Raw genomic sequence first — 27,047 nt, 5'->3', positions numbered from 1 at the left:
AGAGGGATATGTTTTGCTAAAACAAAAGAGAACATTACAGTTCTTGTGGCCATTTGATTCGGGCTATAAAACGCTGCTTGCGACCATCTGACTTAAATCACCAGTGGCAGTTTGCAAGTGAGACTGATGTATTTTGCTTTCCCGGTTATTGCTCCTTTCCCATGTCCAACAACTGATGTAATATATGCACACGTTCAGCGGTGGAAACACTCTGGCATAGGCAAATGGATCGGGCTGAGGCTCCTAAGGTCTTCAATACCACCATTTTCCCCAGCTGAGAAATACCATGGACTAGTCGTAGCAAGACTTCTTGTTTTGGCTTCTGGAGCACACATTCTTGCTGCTGTCAATTCCTGCACTATTTATTTTGAAGACATAACTCCTGGATCCATGTAACTAGGTAAAAATCACAACCCTCTCTTACTCGCCACCCCTCACCCCTAAAACTTTCTAGTCTTCTTGTTGAGGGAGAAAAGTCTGAGGCAAAAAGACAAGTGGGAATCCACAATGGGCTGGCATTTTGGAATAGCCTTCCTTCCCGTGATTTTCAACCCCTCCGTTTTACTTTTTTCCGACACTTGAAGCTGCCACTCAGGTTAACTGGGGAGGGTGGCGCGGAGCAGCGGTGCGGACTCCGGAGGCACAGCGCTGAAAAAAAACGCGGCCGCGGCCCGATTCTCCTTTCGAAGGGGGAGCCTTTCCACGTCTCCGCTTTCATACCGGGCCAGCCCTCGCTCCGTCGGCCCGCGGCGCTGCTCATGTTTTCCACTGGGGGGGAGGACGAGAGAGGGAAGACCGGGTCGGAGGAGGAGGAGGGAGGGGGGCAAGTTGGTTGAATTTGCGAGGGGCGAGAGCCGGCGGCAGCGGCGCGCCGCCTCCTTCCACTGGCTGGGGGAGCTGCCAATCTGTGTTGTAATCCTGCAGGAATTTCTGCGGGGTTTAACTGGGAGCCGCGGCGCCGCCGCCGCGCACTCGGGGCGGAGGGAGGGCGGCGGAGCCGGCAGCGCGCAGCCTGCAGCCCGGGCGCCCCAGCGCCGCGCAGCACCGGGCCCGCGGCAGCGGAGCGCGGGGACCAGCGGAAGGAGCGCGGCGAACCGGACCCGGGGCGCCGGCGGCCCTGCCCCGCGCCCCTCGGGCGCTGCCGAGCGCCGCCCGGTTTCTCCTTTGTGCCCGGCCCCCGGCGGCCGCCGCGCCGGCTCCGCGGGAATAATGCGGGGCGTGTGGCTGGCGCTCACCGTCAGCTTCGTGGCCTGCGCCTCCGGGCAGCCGGTGAGTGCCGGGGCGGAGGGGAGGGGGGCGGCGGCAGCCCCGCAGGACGGGACGCGATGGGACGGGACGGGGGCGGCCGCCTCGGTTCCGTCAGCCGAGTGCGGGGCGCGCAGTCCCGGCCCTGCCCCGTGGCATCGCCGCCCGCCGGGGCGCTGGGCTGGCTCGGCGGGGCATCTGTTGATCGCCGAGCGCTCTGCAAGCAGCAGGCACCATTTCTCCCGCCCAAGACAAAAAGAAAAGAGACGCTCCCCCCCCCAAAAAAAAAAATCCCACGAAGGCAGGCGGAGCACCCTGCCAGAGCCGCGCTCCAGCGAACCTCAGCCGAAGTTTGCTGCGACGACCCAGCCGCCTGCCGGCCCCGGAGCCCCCGCGGTGCGTCTTTCCCTCCTCCCTGGAGGCGGGGGGAGCTGCCCGGTGGCCGTGGGGCGCCCAAGGGGCGGCGGCGTTGGGTTGGGTCCCGGAGCGGGGCTTTGTAGCCGTCCCGGACCAGCGCCGGGAGCCGCCGGGCCGCTCCGTGTCCCAGCAGCCGCCCGAAGACAACGTCGCCTCCTCCTGGTTTCACGGGAGGTGAGGCGGGAGCCTTTCCTTTGCAAAATCCACCCTCCCTGGCCGGTTGCTAAAAAGAGAAAAAAAAGGCAGTAACTCCCCTTGGCTGCGCGGCTCAGGACTCCCAAAAACCCTCGGATACGCCGCGCTGCTGCGCCTCTCTGTGTGCGGGTGCGCAGCGCTGCGCATCTCCCGGCCAGCCCCCGGCCAGCCCCGGGCCCGGCTCCGCAGAGCCCGAGCCCGGCGCTGTCCCGGCCGGCCCTTCCCCACGGGATTGCCGCGAGCTTCTCGGCATAATGCCGCTATTTACACTTTTTCCGCGCCACAAGTGTATTCGCTAACCGGGCCCTCTGCTTAATGCAATTAGCTCGGTTGCCGGGATTTGTACCTCTGGGAAAGCCTCGCTCCGGCGAACGCTCCCACCGTTTCGCGGTACGGAGCTGGCGAGGGCCGGTCAGAGAGTTTTGGTCTTTTCCATCTGTGGATCTGAGGCTGTCTTGAGGGAAGGGAGCATGCAAATGACACTGTTGCAGTGTTTGGGCAAATATTAGGAAATGATAAATTGCGGTTTCAATATGAAATTAAAAAACCATGACAATTTAATCCAATTAAAATGAGTCGCTTCACTGAACTAAATAATGTCACTAGCTTGGGTTAACTTTTGAAGTTCTCTAGCTATTGTATAAATTAGCCAAGTCACAACCCTTGTGAAATCTGGCTCATCATTAGGGATTTCTAAGGATACAATTGTAAAACACTTTTCTTAGGGACTAATTAAAAAGGGTTGGGTAGAACATCGACTACTGTTTCCGCTAAGTATAACTGCACTGCAGAAACACCCTTGGCTAATGAGGTACAATATACTTTAATTTTATAGAAATGCTGTTATTACAAAGTTCTGTGATGGTGGAGTAGCTATTAAACTGCCACAGTAATTAGTAAAGTATTAAGTTTGATGGGTTTTTGCCTTAGGATGAACACACTGCAGCAGAGTGAGGTGGGTTGTTGGGGCATACTGGGTCAGCGCGGTTCGGGGGACAGTGGGGAGAGCAAGGCAGCGGGAGCCTGCCTGGCTCTGCTGCAGCGCCCTTGCTGCTGCCAGAAGGTTGTGGAAGGACTGACTGGAAAAGTAAAAGGAGGTTGGTCTTCTTCCTTTTTTTTCACCCCCCTTCTTTTTCCTTTAACCGTGCCTGGCCGCAGCTTCATGGTCCCTTAAGGTAGGATTTTGTAGACCAGTCTTTGGGAAAAACAGATGCTAAATCTGTCCTTTCTGCAGAAGGCTGTCCTGGTCATAAGAGGAATTTTATATGGATGCTTAAAAAAACCCCAACTAGCTCGCCAGAGCACTGTCAAGTGGATTTGGCTCTAAATTTCTTCTCCTTTATTTGATTCTATTATTTTCTATTATTATCTACACAAAGCCTTACGGTAAAAATCTCTCTCATTTCTGATGAAGTAAATTATCTGTGAGTTTTTTGAGTGGAGGAGAGGAAAGCAGCAGATTTTGTTTCCTAAGGCAGGGAGTTCCCTGTGTTTGTTCCATGTAACCAACAAACATTTTTATTGGGGTGGGCCAAGTAAACGTCAGAGCCATGTTAAAAATGTACTGGAAGTGCGACCTGCCGCTGAACCAGGGAGCGGTTTACCCGTACTGGGTGCATGCTTTGTGTGCCCTGACGTGGGCTGTCGCACCGCAGATGTGCTCTGCTGCACCACGCCAGCTCCCCCGGGGGAGCAGCCCTTTGAGGACATGGCTGTGATGAAGAGGGTGAGAGGAAGTCTGACCTGTTTGTGCCAGCCTGCGCATGGTGGCAAGTGTTGCCCACATCAAAGCTGGTGGATTTCAGCCAGGGCTTGTGGAGTGCTTTGCTGCCATCAGTGCAGTGTGTGGTGGCACATCAGATTAGAGTGGGGTCTGGTAACCCCAGTGGACCTGAAAGGATGTGGGAGATTCACCCACAGTTGGCTGAATGGCAAAAAATGTGCTTTTTAGCTACCTTGAAAGTTTCTTTGCTTGCTTATAGGAGAGGAAAAGATGGTGACATGAAACTGGAAAGAAAAGGAAAACTGTGAATGAGAGGCCTGGTGTGCCTTTTAAAGGGTTGGGTCCAGTCCTGATATGTTGGGAGTCAGCTTTTGCTGATTTTAATAGCACTAGAGGGCACTGCCAAGTATCCAGCTGTAGTTGTCAGCTCCCATTCGGAAGAGGCTGATAAACCTTTCTGTTTCGTTCTAGTTTGCAGCAGTGGGACAAATGGTTTTCCAGAGCTTGTGTGACAGTCTGATCCTCTCTGCATGCCCAACTGCACGTTGAGAAACTTTGCTGGCTGGCAGGTTGTGCTGCATACTACAGCATTATGGTGCTGCTCTCCTCACAGAAGGTTAATCACATCTCTCCTCGGGAGGCTTCTGGGGTCTGCAGACTGCTTCACATTAGCATTGCATGAGTGTGGGGTTGATTTTTGGGCTTTCAGTGAAGCAAAGTGGTCTTTCGGTTTCTTCTGTAAGCATCTGAGCACTGAGTTGTTGGTATAAATAATAGTTATTGAAGGATGATCCAAGTTAATATTTTTCAGAAGTATTTAGTATTTTAGAACATGATGCTGTGATCTTCCTGCATTTGTTTCCAATGGTTGCTTTGGTTTTGGAATTTGGAGAATTGATAGTGTGTTGGAGAGGAGGAATGTTGGGTTTTTTTTTGAAAAAGGGAGTTAGACTTTGGAGATGGTAATTAGAGGAGAAAAAGAGATAGGTGGCATTTTATATTTATATGCTGCGTGTGTCTCTCCTAAGTGTGTTAAATTTGCATTGTTAAATAAGTTCCAAAGAAAGGGGGAAGCCTTTTCTGTCTTGATTTATTTCCACCCTTCCTCAATTCACATAAGCTTTTTCTTTTATTGTAGCATTAATAAATACTTGTCCGTTCCTTTTTTGTGGCTTGGCAGCACCTGGAATCAGCCAGCAGCATCTGCCATGGCTGCTTCTTTTGCTCTGGCTGAACATCTGGGTTCTCCCATCCAACAACTACCTGCACTGCCATGCACTGAAAATTCTGTGGAGCTCTGGAGTTTGCCACCAGTCTCAGGTATTACAGGACCCCCTTAGATGGATGTTCTCAGGAGCCACTTTCTGGAAATAGATTTTCCTCTCAGGTTAGCTTATCTTTTAAAAATTATTCTTGACCCAAGATCAAACACTGAAGAAGTTCCTCTTTTTGATATCTTAGCCCTGAGGTCTGCATTGGAACTGACTTTGTATTCTGGCCTAAAGTGCAGAGTTGTTTTCTCTGCATTTTTTCCTAGATCCTTATCAAGGAAGTAGATGAGAGCATCCTCTTCAGTAACAAGTCAGGACAAATATTTTAGGGTTTGAAGTTGAGTACTGGGATTGTGATTCTTGGGCAGATAACACCTCTGTGGTAGGTTTGAGACACTTGGTGCACCTAATGGGATAAAGATGGCGGACTTTGGAGAATGAGCTGTAAGTCTTGGATTTGCTTGGAGGTTTGGTGGATCTAAGTCTCTACGGTCCTAAGTTAAGTATAATCTCAGGATGACAACGAAGACCTAATTTCTTGACTAGTAGAGGTGCAAGGTATGAGAAGTCCCATGTCAAACACACAACCATGATCTAATGCCTGCAGGGAGGATGGTGGAGAACTACCTTGCATCCTCCCTGGGGAATGTGGTGTTTTGGCAGGGAGTCCTGAGCTTGTAGAAGAGCTCGGTCCTCCCTGTAGAGCAGCCGATTGTTTGATCTCTCCATTTGCCCTGCTCCTCGTGGCCAGTTGTCTTTACAGAATGTCAAGCAGAAGCATATGGATGGCATTTATTAATTACATTTTCTCACCAAATTGACTTTTGCTATTGAGCGGTTTAAATGTTTTGCTTATGGCAAAGAATTGCAGGCTTTAGTAAGGCCCAGCAGCTGAACAAAGAGCTCTTGTCTAGTTACGGAAAAGTGCTCTTTTGTCTTCTGAATAGATTTGACTGACTATGATTTTTAACAGAAATGTTGTGTTTGAGATTGGCAAGCTTATTCGAGGCCCCATATAAGACTCTACTTGACTGTAAGTCATAAAGATGCCCTCTGTGCTGATGCATTTGAGAGAGGATGCAGAAGCTGTGTCCAAGTGATTTGGTCCACATTCAAGTTGTTTTGCACTTTATGTTGTAGCAAGCATGAGAGAATTACTGGAGGGTGTTCTGTGAACACCTCGTTGTTTGGTTTTCTTTGGTTCGTGCTTACAAGACACTAATAAACTGCTATCTATAATCTTTTCAGCACTAGTAATTTATTCATAGGTTACATGACACTATTCAGTGATTTGGGAACAAGATTTCTCCTGCTCACATTGAAGTGTAATTTGCAATCTCTCGAGTAAAGACTGCATTAGTGTTTGACCCTGTAATAATGACAGTTCTCAGTATGTATGTTGTTTTCTTGATTAGCTCAGCCCTGGGGGATGCTTTCAAAAGCATACTAGATATTTAGGCAGAAATACAAAATACATGTAATCCTCAAAAGTATTGGAAAACTGATTGCAGTAGGAGAAAACATAGCATTTAACAACCACTTACAACAAGTGCACTTGTGCTGAACAAATTATTTTTGTCGATGTCTCAAGTAGGAGTTTCATATGAAGTGAAATAATGACTAGTAGAGCAGTTATGAACTGCAGAAGTTGACCTCATCTGTAGATAGGCTGTTGGAGCGTAGTGTCGTGTAAACTGTGCTTAACTACGGCCTGAGCTGGATGGTCCATGTGAAAACACTATATTTAGTTTATATATAAAAAGCTTCTTCAGAAATCACCCTTCTAAGCTGAACTGTTTTGTTCCCAAGGTGAATTGATTTGAGAAAGTTCAAATAAAAACCTTTTTGGCCGTGTTTCAGTTGTGAGCATGAAGACAAATATGTTGTACTTTTATTAATGGTAAGGAGACAAAGGGACTTGCAGAAGGTCAAACAGCCTGTAGTATGTGCAGGAACGGAATCAAAATGTTCAGAAGCCAGCATTGTGATTAACAACCAGAATGTATTGCCTGTATTTAAATATGATGTTGTCAGACATGTTTTGTTCCTGTTTGATTAACCATAATAAAGCATAATTTTCTCTAGAGGTGCTTCCATACTAATGGAGGTCACTTGTCACCTTTTAGATCACTGTGAAGTGGCCCATCCCTATTTTTTGAGGTGTATTTCATAAGTGTGACTATCTCTCTGGACTGAGAGGACTGACTTCACAGAGCTGTAGGAAACAGTGGTGCTAAAGTAATATAGCCTGGGAGGTGAAGTACTCGGGGAGCAGTTGGATGCGTGACCAGTGTAGCCTCAAGACTAAGGATGTTTCAAGAGAGAACAAAAAATGTATCATACTTGCTGCCACAGGAATGAATAACCTAACTAGGTCTTCCCTCTCTCCTACCTTCCCCAGGATCCTCTCTGGTATGTCTTCTGTCCTTCCATTAATTATACAAGTAGAAGCAAGCTTTCCTCTTTCTCTGGGCTGAGCTGCATTAATTCCACCTGTGATGACTCTGCAGTACCTGCTGGAACATCTGGCTGGACACAGCACCTGGAGGAGACAGCCCAACTGCATGCATTTGATATCTTTTGCCTTTCAGAGCTGAGTCCTGTTTGCTTTCTGAACTGGGGCCTGCAGGGGAAGGCTAATAATGGGTTTGAATACATGGCATATCTTGCAGGCTGCAGAGAGATTCTTCCTTTGCTGAGTTGTTTATCCATGCTCACTCTGGATGTGGAGATCCCAGAATCAGTGTGTCACTTAACCTGATTACCAGATGAAAGCTTCCACAAAGCCTTTCCATTCAAATCCCTTTCAAGCATTGTGCAGTTCCAGGTTCAAAATGCAGGCACGGAGGTGTGATATTGATGGTGTACTTACTATTTAAAATAAAAACCTGTAAGGGAAGCAAAGCAGAAAGGCGAAGGTAGTTCAAAGTTAAGGAAACACCATCATTGGGACATCTAAAAGTTGAGCTTCCATTGAACATAAATTTGTCACATTGTATAAATAAAAATAGGTATGGCTTAGCCCTATAAATAATAATAATGCATAATTCCTGCAGCAAGGATGTGCATAAGATAATGTTGCTGAGAAGCAAGATTCTGAGTTTTTTTGTGGAAGGGGGATTGCAGAACATTCAGGTCCTGTCCTGGTCATGGGATTGCATCTGCTCCCAGTTGGTTGCTCAGAGGCACTTGATACATGCCACTAGTGGCAGTGCAAACATGGTAGAGGAAAGCATTTGTCCAGCAAGTAGAAGAAGCATCCATGAACATGCTGTGTGAAATCTGATTGTGTTAGTTATGGGCTTGTGTAAATCTTATTGTGAGAAGGTGTAAGTTCCAAGAACTGCTGTGGCAGCACATGATGTTAGGAGATTAAAGCTTTAGAATAATTGGTGACTTCAGCATCTGTAGCGTGTGTGACTCACAAATTTTCTTTTCCATGGCAGAACAAGAAAAATGGCTAGTCCTAGAGATACACAGGAAAAGTTACTGAAGAGCCATTGCCATGCATATAGTCTAAATTTTTGTCTTTGGTGAGGCTGTTTATAATTTTCCAGTCGTGCAGTCTTTGATTATTTCTCATCCATGAAGGCCGATCTTTTTGATTGTAACCTCTAAAATGTCACAAACTTCTTGGGGTACATTTGAAATTATGTGTTCACAGAGACTATCTTCCACAGAGCACTCAGCACTGACCTCTCTCCAGCTGTTGTAGTTCTAGCTGGGAAAGTCTTTGAAACTCTGTGTGTGTATGTGTTTTATATAGAACTTTATTCTACTTAGAGCTCTATTTTACATATATTTAAATTTTTTATACTGTCATGTGTGTGTCTTTTACAAAAGGCAGCATGTCTTTCAAGTGTCAGGAAAAGAAATGCCCCACAGAATATGAGCAGGACTCCTAGTTAAATAAACAGAACAAAATTGCTCTCAGAATTTTCTTGGCCTGAATTAGTGTGGAAGGAGCATCTTCTCTGACCATACTTACCAGGAAAAAAGCGTTAAACAGAAGGTGCTCTTTGAAAATTGTTTTTGTCTTGTTTCTTTACTTGTAATTTAATACAACAGTTGCATAAATTTTCCTCTGTAAGTAAGATTTGATCCTCTATAGCTCCAACAGATGCTTTTGGTTGGATACTCCAGTGCAGCCTTTCCTCTGCCCCCAAGGCCCTGTTAGGGGACAGGCATGGTCATTGTTGCAGAATGTGAGTTGGAAAAATTTTGTTCTAAAGAGAAAAACTGAGAATAGTGGTTAGCATAGATCTGGACCTGACTTGACCAGGCTGGGAGGTCACACCAGAGCTGTTGTAACCCAAATGGACCCCTGGCTCAACTGAAATTGTCTGTCCGTATTGCAATTGAATTTGCGTTTTCCTCTTGACCAAAATGCTTTGGTGGACAAGTCTTTCTGGTGCGTGAAAACATGACAGAAGTCTCCAGAAATTTTCAGAGGGTTTGGCAGTGAGCAGGAGGTGGGTGATGAAGACCTGTGGCAAACCATGCGATGGTTTTTGCTCTTCTGGTAGGAGCTGTGGTTCTTCCTGCAGAGCAGCATAGAACATCTGTTGGTGTGCAGAGGGGAGGAATGGCATGAGGGCATTGGAAGAAGAAGCAAGTCTGATATTATGGCTAGGCTTTATGAACGAAGATTTAGGAAGGCTCTATCCATGTTTGTTACAAGTACTCTGGTGGCTAATGAGGCCAATACGAGATAGACATATCCGATTGGCCAAAAGGCACAGCAGAAAGATTCCTTAGGTGGTGTATTCTGCAATACACGATTCTTTCTGCATTGTCTTTTCTCCTTGAGAGTGATCCTGCGTGTGTTCTCAAAGGAAACAGCAGCGTTATAGATGGTGTGTCTCCAGGCCTCCCGACTGGAGGCCAGAGTAGAGCAGTTATGTTGATCAATATGGCCAAGGCTGAGATGTTGTTTCAGGGAGTCCTTGTATCTTTTCTTCGGGGCTCGTCTCTTGCGGCAGCTGGTGGCAAGTTCACCGTAAAGCAAGATCTTAGGGAGGCGGTGGTCCTTCATCCTTGAGACATGCCCTGCCCATCGCAGCTGTGTTCTCATCAACATGGCCTCAATACTTGTGACTGCTGCTTGCTCTAGAACAGATGTGTTGGTCACATAATCTGACCAGTGGATGTTTAGGATTGTGCGGAGGCAGCGTTGATGGAAGCGTTCTAGGAGACGCAGGTGGTGGCGGTAGATGACCCATGATTCGAAACCATAGACAGCACTATGGCTCTGTAAACACTGATCTTTGTACTTTTCTTCAAGTGTTTATTACGCCATACTCTTTTATGGAGTTTTCCAAAAGCATTGTATGCCTTTGCTAACCTGTTGTCTATCTCTCCGTCGATCTTACCGTCCGAGGAGATGAGGCTCCCTAGGTAATTAAACTGCTGGACTGATTTGAGCTCTGATTGGCCAGTGGTGATACCGGGATGATGGAAGACTTCCTGAGGTGCCGGTTGATAGAGAATTTCAGTCTTCTTTAAGCTGACTTCCAGCCCAAAGAGCTCAGCAGCGTCTGCAAAGCAGGATGTTAAACGCTGCAGAGCTGCTTCTGTGTGGGCAACAAGGGCGGCGTCATCAGCATAAAGCAGCTCCTGGACAAGATGGTTTAAGGTCTTGGTGTGGACCTTCAGTCGCCTTAGGTTGAATAGGCTTCCATCAGTATGGTATCAAATGTAGATACCGTCCTGATCACTGAGGTCTGCTGTGGCCCTTTGGAGCATCATGCTGAAAAAGACTGTGAATAGGGTAGGAGCGAGAACACAGCCTTGTTTCACACCATTGGTTATTAGAAAGGGCTCAGAAAGTGCATTGCCATATCTGACTTGGCCGTGCTGATCCTCATGGAGTGAGATGATCATTTTAAGGAACTTGGGGGGACAACCTAAACGTTCCAAAATCTGCCATAGACCTTTTCTGCTCACAGTATTGAAAGCCTTGGTGAGGTCGACAAAGGTTACATAGAGACCTTTGTTCTGTTCCCTACACTTCTCTTGCAGTTGTCTGAGAACAAACACCATGTCTGTGGTACTCCTGTTGGCTCTGAAACCACACTGACTTTCAGGTAGAATTCCTTCTGCTATAGTGGGTATTAGTCTGTTCAAGTTCTTGCCAGGATTTTGCCAGCAATGGAGAGCAGAGTAATACCACGGTAATTTGTGCAATCTGATTTAATTCCTTTCTTCTTATACAAAGTGATGATGACTGCATCACAAAGGTCTGATGTCCTAACAGCACACCACAAACTCGTGAAATTTGGCATGGAGTGCAAGGCCCCCATGTTTCCAGACTTCAGGTGGAATTCCATCAATCCCAGCTGCCTTGCTGATTTTCACCTGGTGAATGGCCTTGAGGGTTTCTCCTAAAGTGGGGGCAGTATCCAATTCATACTTCACCGGTTGTTTTGTGATGGACTGAATTGCTGAGTCTTGGACTACACGGTTGGTACTGAAAAGAGTCTGAAAGTGTTCAGACCATCGATTCAGAATGGCAAGTCTGATAACTGACTATAAAAAAATCTATCATTTAACAACCTCAAATAATGAAAAATCATGAACATGTTTGGATAATGTTTGGATACTTCATTATCACTCGATGGCCTGACTGTGCAGGGTTTGAGGGTGAGGAAAGTAGGTACCATGGCCACCTGTTAAAAACAGACTTAACTCCTTACAGTGTGCAGGTGCTGGAGGAGACAGGGCCTTAAAGGTGAGTATTACTGGTTGTCTCCAGTCACGTTGCCTATTGCAAATGCTTTTCTCTCTGGTGATATTTAGCCCAAGCAGCCATGTCCTGTTGAAGAGCTGTGTCTGTAAGGGGGATTCTTTGCCTTTGGTGAGGCTCAGGCTCAGTAACAGACAGACTTTCTACTGGGGTGGAGAGACAGAGGTGCTGCCATTCTGGGGCTCCCGGATGGAGGGAACTTCTGAGCTCCTGGTAGCAAAGAAACATTGGGTCTAAAAGGCCTAAAATGGTTTGAGACAGCACTCTTGACAGTATTGCTGTGATGAAAATGCAACTTCTTGTCTGTTTTGCAACTGTAGGGCATTAGAAAAGGGAAATTATCTTTCTTTCCTTTTGTTCCTGTTCACAACCTGAAAAGCTTATTCTGCCCTTGGCTGGTTTGGGTTCTGTGCTTGCAGTAATGCTGTTTTCTTGACGGTATCTCTCCTACTTTAACAAAAGCTGGTGACTTGGCATTTGATGTAGGTGCCTTCTAGTGGACACTTGGAACTGGTCTTCTGCCTGGTGGCATAAATTGTCATGTAGCAAGAGCCAGATAAGCTTAATAGTGATGAAGATTTCCTGATACTTTTTTTGAGAACCATGAATCTTGTCTGTGGGTTAAAGAAGTCTTCTGGGCATGTGAATATTTTGTAATTCTACTGATGTCATGTGCCAGTCATTTTATTTTGGGGTGGGTTTTTTGGGTTTTTTTTGTTTGTTTTTTTTTTTTTCTCTGACTTTCTCTATCTGCACTGAAAGAATTAGACAGCTTTGGGTTATGACAAAAAGACCCAACAACCTTACTTTGGGGGAAAAAAGTGTGGTGGTTCTGTAATACACAGGTAGGAGTCTCTGTGATGCTTCTTTGCTGTGTTACTTCTTACTGTTTCACATAATATCTGAGGATCTTGCCTTCACTGGTTTATGCAGGTAAAGGTATTTGACTTGAGGAACCTGAGGAAGACTGAGGAGAAAACTTCTGGCAGACACTGTCAGTCTTAAAAAAAGTAGGTAGGATCCCTTGTCATGAAGCTTGTGGCTGTACAGTCAGAACTGGCACAGTTCCCACATAGTAGAGTAGTTCACATGGCATTTCTGTATTTGTGACCAGAGATAAAGGGGTCCTAAGGGAGGATTAGCAGGAGTATTTTTGGGGATTTCTCCATGGCTTCCTAGAGATGCACAGAAAAAGCTAATCTCTTTCTCTCTCTCTCTCGTTATTTAATTCAGCTAATCTAATTGGAAAACCTCCTTAGAGCATTCTCTGGCAGCTAACTGTAGCAGCTGCACAATTAGTAGTGTCACCTAACAGGAGAGCAAAACAAGGAGCAGTAGGAAACTGGAGTAGGATGTTTCTGTGTATCTTAACAACTCTCCCAAGGGCCAAGCTTGCTGAAGTGAATTCAGCTGTGAATTTCAAAAGCTTAAAAAAACTCAGTAAAAGTCTGAATTTTTAAAGACTTAAAATTCTGAATGCCTCAATGAAGTAGTTTTGGGGTTTGGGCATTGTTGTAGTTTATTTACGGATTGATTTATTAATGAAAATTTACACAAACATGACTGGGATTGGTGGGCTCTGTTGCCCATTCCTCAGGGCAGTAAAGCTGAGTGGGGAAAAGGTGTATAACTAACTGCTTTATATATCTGGGGACAATTCTTTGTCCTTTGGCCTCCCAGCTTGGCTCCTGGACTATGCTTTATTTGGGGATAGCCCTGAAGTCCATTAAGAACAGGAGCTGGTGTGGAGGAGAGCATCAGCCTCATCAGGAGGTGACGGAGCCATTGGCAGTGATGCTCCCTGGTTGCACAGTTCAGGGCTGTACATAGGCACCAAGGGCAAAGGCAGGTTTGCATTTGAATCACGAACTTGGCACTTTAAAGCTTCACATCATTTATTACTAGGATGCTAAAGTCACTTAGCCATACCTGTATATTCAGGCAGCATTTAGTTAAGAGTATGTGTGGGGCAAGTCATGATTTCCTGATCTGCATGGAGTTATGTGGTTGTCATATTTGAAATGTGTGACCCATGGTTATAAAGGATAGGTTTTGGAAGCGCTATTAACAGAGTGGCATATGTCAGGGACTGGAAAATCTAGGCTATTTATAATTATCCACAGGTGGAGAGGGAAGCAGCAGTGCATAGTACCAGTAATAATTATCAGCAGTATAGAAGTTCATCTCTTAAGCCGTTGGGTCTAACGCACTAAAAAGTATTTGATCAGAAGTCTGGCACAGCCTTCAAATGGAGCCGTTCAAAGGCGTCCTGACCTAATTTTGCTGCGGAAGTGTGTGAGCCTTTCCTCATTCCCCTAATTTCTTGCAGAAGGTTTCAGTGATAAAGTCTTCATCGCCTACACGTGCATATATTGTACGGCAGAGCTTTTGAATAAAAGCAGCCCTTGCAGGCCAGGTGGTAAATATAGCATGCAGCTTAACAGAAAGGACGTTCAATTAAGCAGAGACGGATCTTTCTCCTGCATTTTGCAGTTGTCAATTAGCTTTCCTTAAGACTTTTTTTTTTATTTGCTGAATCTTTCTGTGATTAATTACAAAGTCTGAAGTTCAGTGCTGGCTCTGTGTCTGTGAGTAAAAGCTTCATATTACGCTGAACTTCAATTTCAGTGAACACCTCTAAAATGTAAAGCAGCTTGTAAATAAACCATTACATTACAAAACATTGTCAACAGAGCTAGGTAAATTTATCATTTCGAGCATACAGCATAAGTACTTTGATTTTTCCTTTGGATAACTAAAAGCAGATGTAATGACATTATGTCTTAATGGACTTTTGTCTTCAAATAAAATGGGGAAAAAGAAGCCTATTTTTTCAACAGTGGCAGAATGGAGCATACTGCAGGGATGGGTAGTGCTCTGTGTTATTGTCTGTGTAGGTGTAGACTGTTTTTATTGAAAGATAAAAACAAAATAACATGAACTGAGAGCTTTTGAATTCTGACTTGTCACTTGTACAATTTCTCATGCCATTATCACCGTAGTGGTGGTATAAGACTACCAGTTTCCTGGTGAGAAGGGTTGCTTTTTGTTCAGTGTGGGTTTTTTTGACTTGTGTTAGTGGTATTTCTGAGCAATACTGCACTGGACATGGTAACTATAGTGCACTTAATTGTAATTTATACCTTAACTTATTTATTTGCTTTCTTTCTTTTCAATCTCTTGTGCTTGCAACCTCATTAGACTGATTTTTTTTATTTCCCTCCTGCTACTTTCATACTATCAGGCAAGCCAGGTAACTGTTAGCATTGGCACTGCTCTTCAGTCTCAAGTTGCAAGTACAAGATCCAAGAGCAGAAGAAAAGGTAGATTAAAAACTGGGCCAGCTCTGGGTCTTTGCCTACCCTCAGGAATCCTTCTGCTCACTCAGCTCACGGCAGTGAAAAAGAGGGGATGGAGAAGAGTTGTGAGTGACCAAAGTATTGGCAGAGCTGTTGGCAGGAAGGGAATGCTGGACTGCTGACATATCTTGGCCAGACCTTAATTCAAGGAAAAACCTGGAGATGACTGATCTGGGGTGGAAAAGAGTTGCTGTATCAGGGATGCTAACTCCATCTTTGACTCATCAGCTGTGCCTGTTTGATAGCACTGGAGCACACAAACCAAGTGTTTAAGCAGACATGGATGATTTGAGCACTGCATCCTTCATCCCCTTTGCTTTTTGAAAGTGAATGTGTGGTGCCAAACTTTGTAGCTTGGCATTTCTCTCCGTTCTTCGTTTTTTCTTGGAAGCCTTTGTGTTCTCCTCTCTGACTGGGGAAGAATGGGAATAGTGGGTGCAAGTTGCTCCTCCTCTGACCTACAGCCTCACTTCAAAACTTATTTTGTGCAAATCACCATTTGTCTGTTTAAGTGATCAGTAACTATGCTCCCTCAAATGGAGGGGGAGCTGGCTGAAGTTGGGACTAGTTGAAGTATCAGGTTACCGAGGGCACTGTCATGAAGGTGACAGCTGCTTTCCTTGTGCTGTGCTGAAACAAAATATCCCAAACCATTCCACAGAGCCTCACCAAATACATTAACCTCAGTGCTTTTACTCTTTCCACAAGTTGGTGGAATACTTAGCACTCTCAGTTAATGAAGTATTGGAGTGCTAATCTCTCTCCATAGATACTGGGAAAATGTTGAGTGTTGCTACCCCAAGAGTGCAAATGTATGCTTGACCTAACGACCATTTTCAAGGCCCACAGAGCAGGAGGGAAGCAGTTTCTTCCTGAAGTGCTTGTACACCCACTGTAGGTGCTGAGCCTGGCATAGGGGGAGAGGATTATCTGTGGCTCAGCAGCTGCTGTGTGGATGTACGACTCTTCATACTGTGTGCGGTGAGCAATCTGTTAACCCAACCCTGTCTCCCTCCCACCTCTTCCAAGGTATTTACACTTACCCTTAAGTAACCATTTCTTTCTTTGACTACTTGAGCTGACACACTTTGAGATACTCAGGAGTGAAAAATGGGAGGTGCTACTTGAAATAGCCTTGATGTGCTGCACAGGAGAAGTGTGTTTGAGGAGCAAGCTATAAGAGTCCTCTCTGAGCTCTATTTTTACCTCTTGTCTAATAATACCATTTTATTTTTTTTATTTTAAACAAAAACTCCTATGGGTGTCTTAGCCACAGAAAAGAACCCACAGAAATACCTTGCTGAGGTTTGGTTGCAGTTTGTTTCCAGTAATGAAGGGCAAACCTTTGTAGGGAAGAAGTTTAAATGAAAGAATAAGGTAAATTAAGACCGTGAGAATATGCTGGTGCTGGGCTTTCTGGGACCATGAGTAAAGTTTTGGGAATCACCCTCTGATGCAAAGTCTTTTCTTAATATTTGCCCCTTCAGAAAGAAGTAGTCTTGGGATTAGTCTTTGGTCTGCCAGAGACTTACTCCCAGAGTGGTCAGAAGGCTGTAAGATATGATTTCTTTTGAGGCAGAGGGACCTTTTCCCAGGCCTCTGAGGAAGGGTCTGCTCTGACAGAAGGCGTCAGAGAAAGGGAGGTTGAACTGGGAAGCCTGAGTCTGTAGAGACAGCAGGGATGAGAGACTTAAAAATTGTGGGGGGTAAAGCCGAGAGTAATCCTCTAATTGCTGAGCTGCACTGTATGGCAAGCGTAGCTTTAGTTGTTACATGCCAACTGCCTCATCCCCTTTCTGGTTAGGAAAAGCAAGAACAGGGAGTGAAAGGATGCTGAGAAAATCACCTGGGTCAAACTTGACTCACACAGGTCTGATAAAATGCACCGGGAGTTTCACTGAGTGTGTTTTAATAGATAGCTGTAACAGCCTGAGGCAGGTGGAGCTGCAGCAGGAGGGAAGCTGGGCAGCCTCCGGCCACAGGGTTTGCAGGAGGCTCCTTCCCTACTCCCTCTGTGCAGCCCTCCTGTTCCAATGGGCTGCCAGTGTCACTGGAAACCTCACCTTTCCCTGACCATAGAGCTTTCTCCAGCTTATGGAAAAGAATGTCTGTATCACTTCATTTGTGGTCAATGATGTGAAATGTTTCCAGAGTTGAAAGTGTGCTCTGAGCAGTGCTGATACTCCTGTCAGGGCAAAGAAACAGGGTGAGAGTTAAGGTATTGATAGAGCACCAACTTTGTATTTTTTGGCTTGCAGCTGCTTGGCTATTTCAAAGCAGCTGGTTTATCTTTTTATCTTTCTCCGTCACACCTAACTTAAGCAAAGCCTGTGCTCTGCAGAGCCTGTTGGAACACATGCATTTTGAAGTGGAGAAACTGCTCAGCAGTGAGGAAGCAGGAAGATCTGACAAACAAGTTTGGTACCTCATGATTCTTACTCTTAGGAGGTCTGGAGCACTAGGTGCCCCAATAACAAATCTCTCAGGAGCATAAAACTAGGTGATGCATACAGGCTCTGCCAGGGGGACTATTTAACCTGAACTTTTGTAGGAGGATGAGTGGGGTTTGCTAAGTCCCTGCTCATGCAGCAGAGATCCTGCACGCCTCACCTCACCTCCATTTGCCAAATTCTTGAGGCTTTTTTGCTTTAAAATGCAAGTAGAGGCTGAAACTCTATGACTGATCCCTTGCATGAGGTGACACCTTCTTCCAAGGGAGAAGGAACAAACCAAGGAAATTAAAGGGAGAGTTGTTGCAATAAGAATTTTTTAGTGCTGTTTTGTTTTCTTTTTCCGTAATTATTTTTAATCCTCTTCTGCTGGCAGTGTAAGAGGCATCAGAAGGCGGCAGTGTGTTCATTAGGTGTGGTGCAGGACTTATGGAGCCTAACCAAAATGAATAAGCTTCACTGGATGGTCATTGAGCACATGCTTTGGAAATAACTCCTCCATTTTCTCTTGGGGTTTGGGAGATGAAGGGAGACTTTCTTTCAGGCCTTCTACTTTTAAAATAATATGCTGGCATGCCAAGCAGAGCAGGATTTATTTTTTTCTGATGCTGGGAGAAGAAGTCTGTGATTAAGAAACTCTGGCTGGCTGTGACACTTGGTTTTCTTGTATTTTTGATGCTTGTGTTTGTCTGCTAGGGTGTTCACAAAAGCATAAGAAAGTGTATTTTTGGGAAAGTTGTGAAATGGATGACATTTTCCAAAAGGACAGTATGTCTCTTGGCAGCATCACAGTCAAACAAGTAAATATGTGTTTTGGTAAGGAGCCTAATTTTGAAAACATCTATGGATCTGCCCTGTCATACCCTCCTTAATGTGATTGCAATTCCAGGCAGTCTTGGAAATACCACAGATATCAAATTCAATTATTTTTCCTTCATATTTCATCAATTTAAAGTTATTTTTTAATTCTATGATAATGGCCTGGATTAATGGACAGTAAAAACTCTGGACTTCTAGCAAAATTAGCACAAGTTAGCCTGGAACTCTAGTGGTGGTGTCTCAGCACTTTCTGAGGAGAAAAAGGTGACTGAGTACCAACTTCTGTTCACTTTTTACCTCTCAGCTGAAACTCTTGCTAACAGAGCTTGTTTGGGTGTTTGTATTTCCAACATAGAGGGATCTTCCCTCAACTAATGAAAAGTGTCAAACTGCTGAAAATTTGGTGGAGGGGGAGGGGTAATGCTGCGCTACTGCTGCTGATCTCTTGTGTGCATGGAGGGCATCCACAAAGTCAGATGGAGAGACACGATAAATGATGACAAAAGAGTCACAGCATGACTTTACATGCTGAAAACCATCCTGTGACTTCTCACAGCCATTAACTAATGCCATTCCAGAAAATTATGCATGTTTTGGAAGTGGCTGCAGCAATGGATGGGAGAGAGGCAGCTTTCTGTGAAAAGGAGGAAAAACTCTTAACTTTTGATTCCTTCTGCTTTTGTTTTTGTTGGGTTTTTTTTGGTTTTTGTTATATGCAAGACATAACTACAGTCAGTTCCTTGCTCTATTCTGCCCAAGGGCCAGGCAAAGCACTGATGGTACCTAGTGTTGTCACTCCCAGCACAGGTGCCAGAGGGTGAAGGAGTTGACATGTCTCACCAGTCCCTGAGCTGCTCACCTCCTCCAAACCAGGCCTTCATTGGGGAAGTTGTTGCAAATAATATAGTGTTGCAAATAATGCTGTGAGAGATGAGGGCGAAGGTAATGGTGGATTTATCTGTGTGACTTCTGGAAGATGACCCAGGGAAGCGGAGGTACTCTTGTGTAACTCTTGTGAAAGCAGAGGACCACCTTCACTAGGAGAAGTGGGACAGAGTGGCAAGTTGGAGCTGACTATTTGGGTGAAAAAAAGCACAAATACCCCTTGTGGTATTTGATATCTGAACTGATATGAAAATGCACAGACTGATATGGCTGTTATGGCAATACTTCAGCATAATTTAAGGAATTATGCTCCTTCTGCAACACCAGCAAATCAATTATTGCTCTGTTATGCTCATGTAAGAAGTAAAGTACCTGTATTTTATCAGTTTTATCTTTGAAAATCTGTGTTATTCAGGGCTTTCAGTATATGAATTAACCAAGTTAAAGTCCATGCATCACAGTGCATATGGTTAAAACATTCACCACATGGTGAAAATTAGCTAATATTTTGTATGAGCTATTAAAACTTATTTAGTTCTTCCTTAATAAATATTTATTAGCTGCTAAGTATCAGTCATTCATGCCTGATGAATGAGGTTCTCCAGGAGACAGCTTCAGCTGGGAAGGCATCTCTCTTCCTGCCCAGATCTACATTAAGCAACGTCTTTCCCACCTGCTGCTTTTTGCCCACCATTGGAATATCCCTTTTTGGTGCTTGTCAGTGAGTCTGGATGGAGATGTGGGTATCTGGCACTTCCCAGCACTCAGAAAGGGGCCCAGTTCACCAGTAAAAATCCTCTTAGAGATATGAATTTGTTTGTTACACAGGGAGGATTGAAATGGATCATCTACTCAGGCGATGCTGTGGTTTCTCCTTGGGAATTTAGGTGGATATTATGCATGTCACATAGCTGAGTTTCTGAACACATTTTTCTTTTTAAAATCTGTTTTTAAATGTCAATAGACTCATCTCTGAAGCTTAAGCATCCAGAATTGACAGGTATCTCTTCAAGACTAGAGAGTCTTTGTGAAGAGGCAAGTAGTAAGGCAGTATTAAAATAAAGTATTAGGCTGTTTGGGATTGCTGTTTATCTTTAGTGTTGGAGGGTAACAGGTCTGGATGTACTACAGATACCATTTTCCAGGACATTGTGGACCATGTGAATGCGTGTAGACTTCAGGCTGGAGGGGACAGGATTTTCTATAGGACAAGAAAACAGTAATTCATTTGTATGCATTATGGTTGTTTGATAGCAAAGGCAAAAGTCCACTTATATATGAAAGGCAGGACAAAGGGAAGCCAAAAAGAGCTGGTCAGAATTGTATTGGTTTGTTTAAGAAACAATGGACTAGGTACAAACACAGTAAAAGAAAAGATCCGCCCCAAAATTCTGTACTGCTTTTATGTGATCAATGAGAGCCTAGCAATGTAGCCTCAAACAACAGCTTGGGATGTGCTGCTGGGTCTTTTGAAAAAAATGATTGGTAAATGGTATTTTGCTGATGCATTAAGTGGCAGTTTGCTGCAGAATTGCCTTGAGGAATCAAAATAAGTTAGAGACTTCACTTTTTTAAATGTAAAGTTTCTATTGCCTAGCAGTTCAGGGATTGCCAGGCCATCAGCATGATCTGCCCAGATTTTGGAGCTGGATTTAGTTATATACTTTAACCTTATAAAAGAGTCAATGCTTCTTAGCAATTTTATATAAGGAACACTAGATACTGTATTAATTTCCTTTTCAGTCAGTGTGTTCTGTGTGAAGTTTTATTTATTTTTTTAAAGAGACCACATGAAACCTTGAGGATTAAAAGTAACTTTCAAGGGTGTAATTACAATGCAGTTCTCCACTGCATTACACTTGTTTTGTAAACTGTCACTGTGCAGCTGAACTCACCCTTTGAATGAAGCCTTATGTACCACCCAGAGTTAATATTTAAACCAAACCACACGCTTAAAATTGGCTACCCATTACCCCAGTTACATTAAATTAGAAACTCTCATAACAAAGTGAAAAGGTTCTTGTTTATAAGCATAAGCCGCTTTCCCACCCTCAGGCAGCAAACTTACAATATTTTAAGTCTTTTGCTCTGAAGAAAATAGAATTCAGTCCTCCAGCTGCACGTGGCCCTCTCAGCACTGCAAAAATAGAACCTGGTGCTATCCCAAATGCATAATTCGTCCCGTAGCTTGGAGGCATTTGTACAATACGGCAAATGGCAGTGGCTTCTTGAGCATGCCGTGGGTGAACAGGGCACGGGGGCTGTGGGGTCCACGGTCGTGTGCCTGTTCCCAGCTTGAACTCTTCCGTCCTGTGCCAGGTGAGAAAGGCACCCTAAGGATGATATGGGCAGCTTGGCAGCCTCGCTGGAGAGTGCAGGGACCACTCTGCTTTTGGGAAAGTAAAGACTGACCTTGCAACTGAAGTTGCAGAGAAACCGAACCTGATGTTGTCTTGGTTGAATGCAAAGAAAGAGTTGTATAAGTGAGTAAATCTCAACTTTACTGGTATCCTTTGCATGGGAATATATTGATTGAAGCTTTAGAGAACATGATTATGTTCTGAATTTGTATAGGAAAAAGCAGTTTTGTAAGCTATATAACTGCTGTGTGGTGTTTTGCTTCTTTCCCTCTTTCCCGCAAACCAGTATTTATTTCTCCCTTTCCATCACATCAGTGTTACTGCCACCAAAAGCAGAGAGTTGGGATCAAGATGGTGATCAATGTTGACTATTAGAGAAGCGCAGCATAAAGTAGCTCATGTTAATAGCATTACCTTGTCTACTTCTGAGCAAAATTTACTAGAGCATTTATTAATTTCAATTAATAAATTTGGTGTCTTAAAGTATTTTAGAGTTGTAAATAAGTAAATAAAACAAAAAATAAAAAGAACTTGTATTTTCAGAGTAATTCCTTTACAGCATGAATTAAAAATAAACGGGAAAAAAAACTCAAATCAGATGCAATCCATAACTTAAGCACACGCTCTAAGTTAAGCACACTGAGCAAGCCCAGATGGGGTCCCTGCTGGGACTCCTTGTTGTGTATAAAGTGAGACATGCATGGAGCCATCAGATAAAGGTCCAAGTTCAGAGTCACAGGTGCAAGCCCTAATCCAAAAGGGATAGCAGGGTACAGAGCCAAAATTGACCAAATGTGTTCCTTAGAGGGTTTGTTGGCTTCATTAAAATGCTCCATGAAGTGTTTTCATGGTTTTGGATTGATTTGAGGCAGGCTAGAGCATGCTCTTGTCTGCTGGAGATCTGTTAGTGTATTTATGAACTTACAAAATAATGTAAACAATTTTAGTGCTGTAGATGGAGGAGAGAATGGTACAAAATTCAGTATAAGCATGAGATGGCATGAACACTTAGACTAACACTGCACAGGTTGCTTTATTCAGTATCGTATCTTAGTGAAAAGACAGAATTAAGCCAAACTTACCAAGTGTTGCATTGAGAGGAGCAGGCTGAGCAGGAGGAGCTGACAAATGCAGAGAAGAGGCAGCTGGCTGCCTTGCAAGTTTGTCCTAGGAACTGTTGCCTCTTAAAAACAGAAAATAAATCAAATTTTATATACCAAAGGCAGTTTATGTGCTGTGTTTGGCAATTAAAGTTAGAAGTGCAGCTGAGAGGGGGGGATGCAAATCACTGCAGACATAGAATTGTCTCAGTGGAAAAGATGAGTAAGAGAAGAAAGTGCTGTACAAGTGACTCACTTATTTTGGTCAGCCCTTCAGAGAGGAAATCAAAATGACAGAACTCTGTGAGTCTTAACAATTTTCCACCATGCTAACTGGGAGAAAGGATGTTTCTTCTTTGCCTCATATGAAAGACACCAGGGGTTGTCATTGCCTGTGTAATTCTGTTAACCTGCTGTTCCTGTGTGTGACTGAAGTACAACATGTGTGCGATGCTCCTGTTTCGGTTAAGTAAGACTTTCCATCCCAAGCTCTCCTTGCTAAGTATTTGTGAAGCAGTCATGTTTTTCTTACTTGATAACTGGCAGTTACCTGCTCTTTTCTCTTCCCAGATCCTCTTACCCCCGCCCCAAACTCAAGTTACTAAGCAGTGTAGGGATAAACCCATGGCATCTTGCCTGTCTCTGAAACTGCAGCCTGGGGCTGGCTGGAGCCCAGGTTTTTTGGATGGCCACTGCCTTGCTCTTGCTTGAGGATGCTCCTCAGGGCAAAAGCAGTGGATTTTTGCAAGGGCTGGAATTGCACTATAGCATCTGGGAGTCTGCAGCTGTAGGCTTTGGTCTAGCATTTAGTTGAACAACTCATACCAGGTGTAGGGACTGGTGCACATGAACCTCAGTGATATTGCAGAGTGGGTGCTCCAAAGTCCGTGACATATGTGACACGTGGACTGAGGCCTTAATTCTGCTCTTACATACTCACCGTCCCCGGAAGTTGTTTGTATTTCTGATTCTGTTCTTTGTTTCCTGGCAGAGAATCTTCGGTGGTATTTCCCGTATAGATCAGGGACAGATGAGTTCTAGATTATTGGAGTGAAGAGTTTGCTTGAAACTGTACTCAATCCTGTGTTCCTCCAAAGGTGGTTGTTCTGCCCCTGGACTGGGGAGCTGGCAGGATTTGTAGGCACATACCGTGCAGTAAGGTTGTACCTCCAAAGCCTGTAGTCAGTTCTGTTCTGTTTCAGGGGATTTGGCTTTGTCAAATCCTTCCCGCTCTTCCGTGAGGCCTGGCAGATGAACGTGATTAAAAATAGATCTGGCTTCTAACTGTTTGAATTCCCAGGTGGCTGAATTTTTATGTAATAGGACTTTCACCATAATTTATCCTCTTGGGGTGTATTAGCGATGAAAAGCCGCCTTTCCACAATCACAGTTTGATTCATCGTGTTTTGTTGCTGCAGTTGCTCAACCTTTATGTCACTCATTTTTGCTACTAGGTTGCTTTTGCTACTGTAAAATTCAAGGTACTCTACTGAAGAGAAGCTATACTGGGAAATTACCCTTTTATTACACTTGTTCTAGTATATCCTTTCCTTCTTTTCTTTCTCTCTCTGTTTTTCTCATACCACTTCAGCCTCAGAGCTCACATGATGAGACCTCTTTTGCTGTCCGGTAGCAAGGCCTTCCTCTGACTGAGGAGTAGCCAGCAGGCAGCAATTTACACCTGGGCATTGATGTGTCGCAACAAACCCTGTCTTGGGTGTGCACGGTGCTCCTGCAGTGCCTGCTGCTCCCATGGGCAGGTCTGTCCTGGGCAAGGGAGGGCTGGGCTCCACCTGAGGCTGCCTTGCCAGCAGCAGAGGGAGGGGTGATGTCTTGGAAAGTAGAGCTAACTGGTGTAGGCTACATGGCAAAATGGATTTTCTTTCTGGCAGCTCTGCCAAATTTCTTTTGACAGAAATTCCAGCAGCCGTGCTTCGTGTGTGACTCCTGGGGAAGTAGGTTTCCAAATCGTAGTGGTGCTGTGGCTTAGCTGGTGCCAGCAGTCGGTCTGACCTATATTTGTCCTTCAAGGTGTGTGACGCCTGCTTGTGTAATGCTGATAAAAGCAAAATATTTAGAGGAGGTTTTTCCCCCCTCCCCTTGTCCAAGTGAAGTGTCAGCTTTGGACCTCTCTCCTCAGATATGCTGTGGGAATACACCTCAAAAAAGGTGTGTGAGTTTGAAAGCACGGTGTAATCTGCAATGTGGGATTTCTCTTGGCGTGTCACCTCATGGTGCTTCACCAGCTGTTCAAGGAACTTGATGAGGAAAGTATTAAAAAAGGATTAAATTTATAGTTTATGACATTTATACAGAAACAACAGTATTTTACCGTAGTCTCCTATTTTTCATTCTCTTCCCATAACTCATCTTACACTACTCGATTTTAGAAAATGTATGCATTATAAATTGATTTTATGTTTCTATATCCTTTACATATACTCTGTGGGAAGTTTTTATAAAATACAACTTTTTAAAATGTCATTAACTTTCTATATAATTTTTTTCAGTGTTGTGTGATGTTGAATGAGCGTTCCTCCTGTTTCTTGAAGCATCTTGCCTTTATTAGTGTATAATGTTTCTGCAATTCATTAAGCTTTATAAGAGTTTCTTCATAGTGAATGAAAAGAATTGCAGGTATTTCAGGAATCTATGAATAACTATTTCATAATAAAAGGTTAATAAGAGGAGGGTATTTTTTTCCTGGTAACTTGAGTTTCAAGAGAGGTGAGTACTGAGAGCTCAGTGTTAGAGCCTCCTCACTAGAGCTTGATACTTCACTTGTGTAAAAGAAAGCTGTAGTCTTCAATGAGATTGCAGAGAGATAAAAATACAGATCTGTGCTGTGTCAGAATATTTCTCACCACAGCACTGAGCAAGCACTGAAGTCTCTTTATCAGCACTGTTGCCTTCAACATGGCCAAGAGCTAAGGTGGACTGGATAACAAGTCCCATTTGAGTGCCTGTAAAAAGTAAATAATTAAATTACTTGCAAATTCTGTAGTATGCTGTAAGTCCTTCTCTGTTAAGGAGCATTAAATAATTCTGATTTGGAAAGACATCTCAGGATGACCATTTTACTTTTTAGAAAAGGAATTATTGTAGATTTGCTTTGCTCGGTGTAGTGAATTGCAGTAGCTGCTGTGAGGGCCCTTCAACCTTAATTCCTTCCTTTTAGGAAGTGGTATTGGTAATGGGAAGTTGTTCAGATTAGGTTATATCAGTGCCTGGTTTCTATCAAACAGCTTGGCAGGAATTGCTGCATTCTCTGCTAATAGATTCGTTCCTCTAATGGCATCTCTTTCTAAATGCAATCTCGGATGAGATGCTGTAGTACAACTTTTGTTTCATGACTGTATTTAAGAGCATTGCCTTTAAATCATGAAGTCTTGTTGAAGGCTTATTGTGCTTCAGTTTATTTATGTTTAATTTTTAAGCAGGGATTCCCTTGAGCTAGGTACTCAGTTTTACTTAAGGCACGTAATAAGTAAGTATCAGATGTGGATGATTATTTTACCGGCTATGGATTTTTACAGTATAATTAAGGTTAATGTTTTCCTAAACTTATTTGGTTTTGTATCTTTTTCAATTAGTGTCCAGTATAAAAGATAGGTGTTTTTTTTTTTCTAATGTGATTCAATTATTTCTGAAGGGGAAAAACATCCCTCTGGTTTGGCTTCAGTGTTTCAGCAATGTGTGACCTTAGAGGAATATGCTAAAGCCTGAACTTTTCTTTTTTTCCTCTCTCATCACTGATTGTCAGGAACAGGTTCCCATAATTTAAGGCTACCTCTCCAAGGACAGTAGTATTACCTATGCTTTGGATTCAACCCACACAAGGTGGGTATCATGGTTTAACCCCAGCCAGCAACCAAGCCCCACATAGCCGCTCGCTCACTCCCCCAACCAGCGAGATCAGGGAGAGGATTGGAAGGGTAAAAGCCAGAAAACTCATGCACTGAGATAAAGACAGTGTAATAGGGAAAACAAAAGCCATGTACACAAACAAAGCAAAATATGGAATTAATTCTCTGCTTCCCATGGGCAGGCAGGTGTTCAGCCATTCCCAGGAAAGGAGAGCTACATCATGCGTAATGGTGACTTGGGAAGACAAACTTGGGAAGCCATCACTCCAAACATTCCCCTCTTCCTCCTTCCTCCCCCCACATGATGTCATATGGTATGGAATATCCTTTTGGTCAGTTTGAATCACCTGTCCCAGATGTGTCTCCTCCCAGCTTCCCATGCATTCCCAACTTCCTTGCCAGTGTTGCAGTATGAAAAGCAGAAGAGGCCTTGGCTCTGTGTAAGTGCTGCTCAGCAATAGCAAAAACATCACTATATTATCAACCTTGTGTTCCAAATCCAAAACATAGCCCCAAACCAGCCACTGTGAAGAAAGTGAACTGGACCCGAGCCAAAACCAGCACAGTGGGTTTCATTACAGGTGCTGAAGGGGGGACATCTCTCAGTCAGTA

General features: G+C 44.1%; 1 protein-coding gene across 1 annotated transcript in view; it reads left to right on the top strand.

The window, feature by feature from the left end:
* Nucleotides 1-957: 957 nt before the first annotated feature.
* The window catches only part of SDC2 (syndecan 2), a 60,476-nt gene continuing 34,386 nt past the window's right edge, over nucleotides 958-27,047 (top strand). The window contains exon 1 of the mRNA XM_027717500.2: nucleotides 958-1,269. Within this exon, the coding sequence (XP_027573301.1) occupies nucleotides 1,210-1,269 (60 nt within the window). The 5' untranslated portion in view covers nucleotides 958-1,209. The remainder of the gene's footprint in view (nucleotides 1,270-27,047) is intronic.

Source organism: Pipra filicauda, unplaced genomic scaffold, assembly GCF_003945595.2.
Source record: "Pipra filicauda isolate LSUMZ 115617 unplaced genomic scaffold, ASM394559v2 scaffold110_size2237424_pilon, whole genome shotgun sequence".
In the NCBI taxonomy this organism is placed as follows: Eukaryota; Metazoa; Chordata; class Aves; order Passeriformes; family Pipridae; genus Pipra; species Pipra filicauda.
The sequence above is the reverse complement of the archived record's forward strand: the minus strand, read 5'-3'. Positions and strand labels throughout refer to the sequence as shown.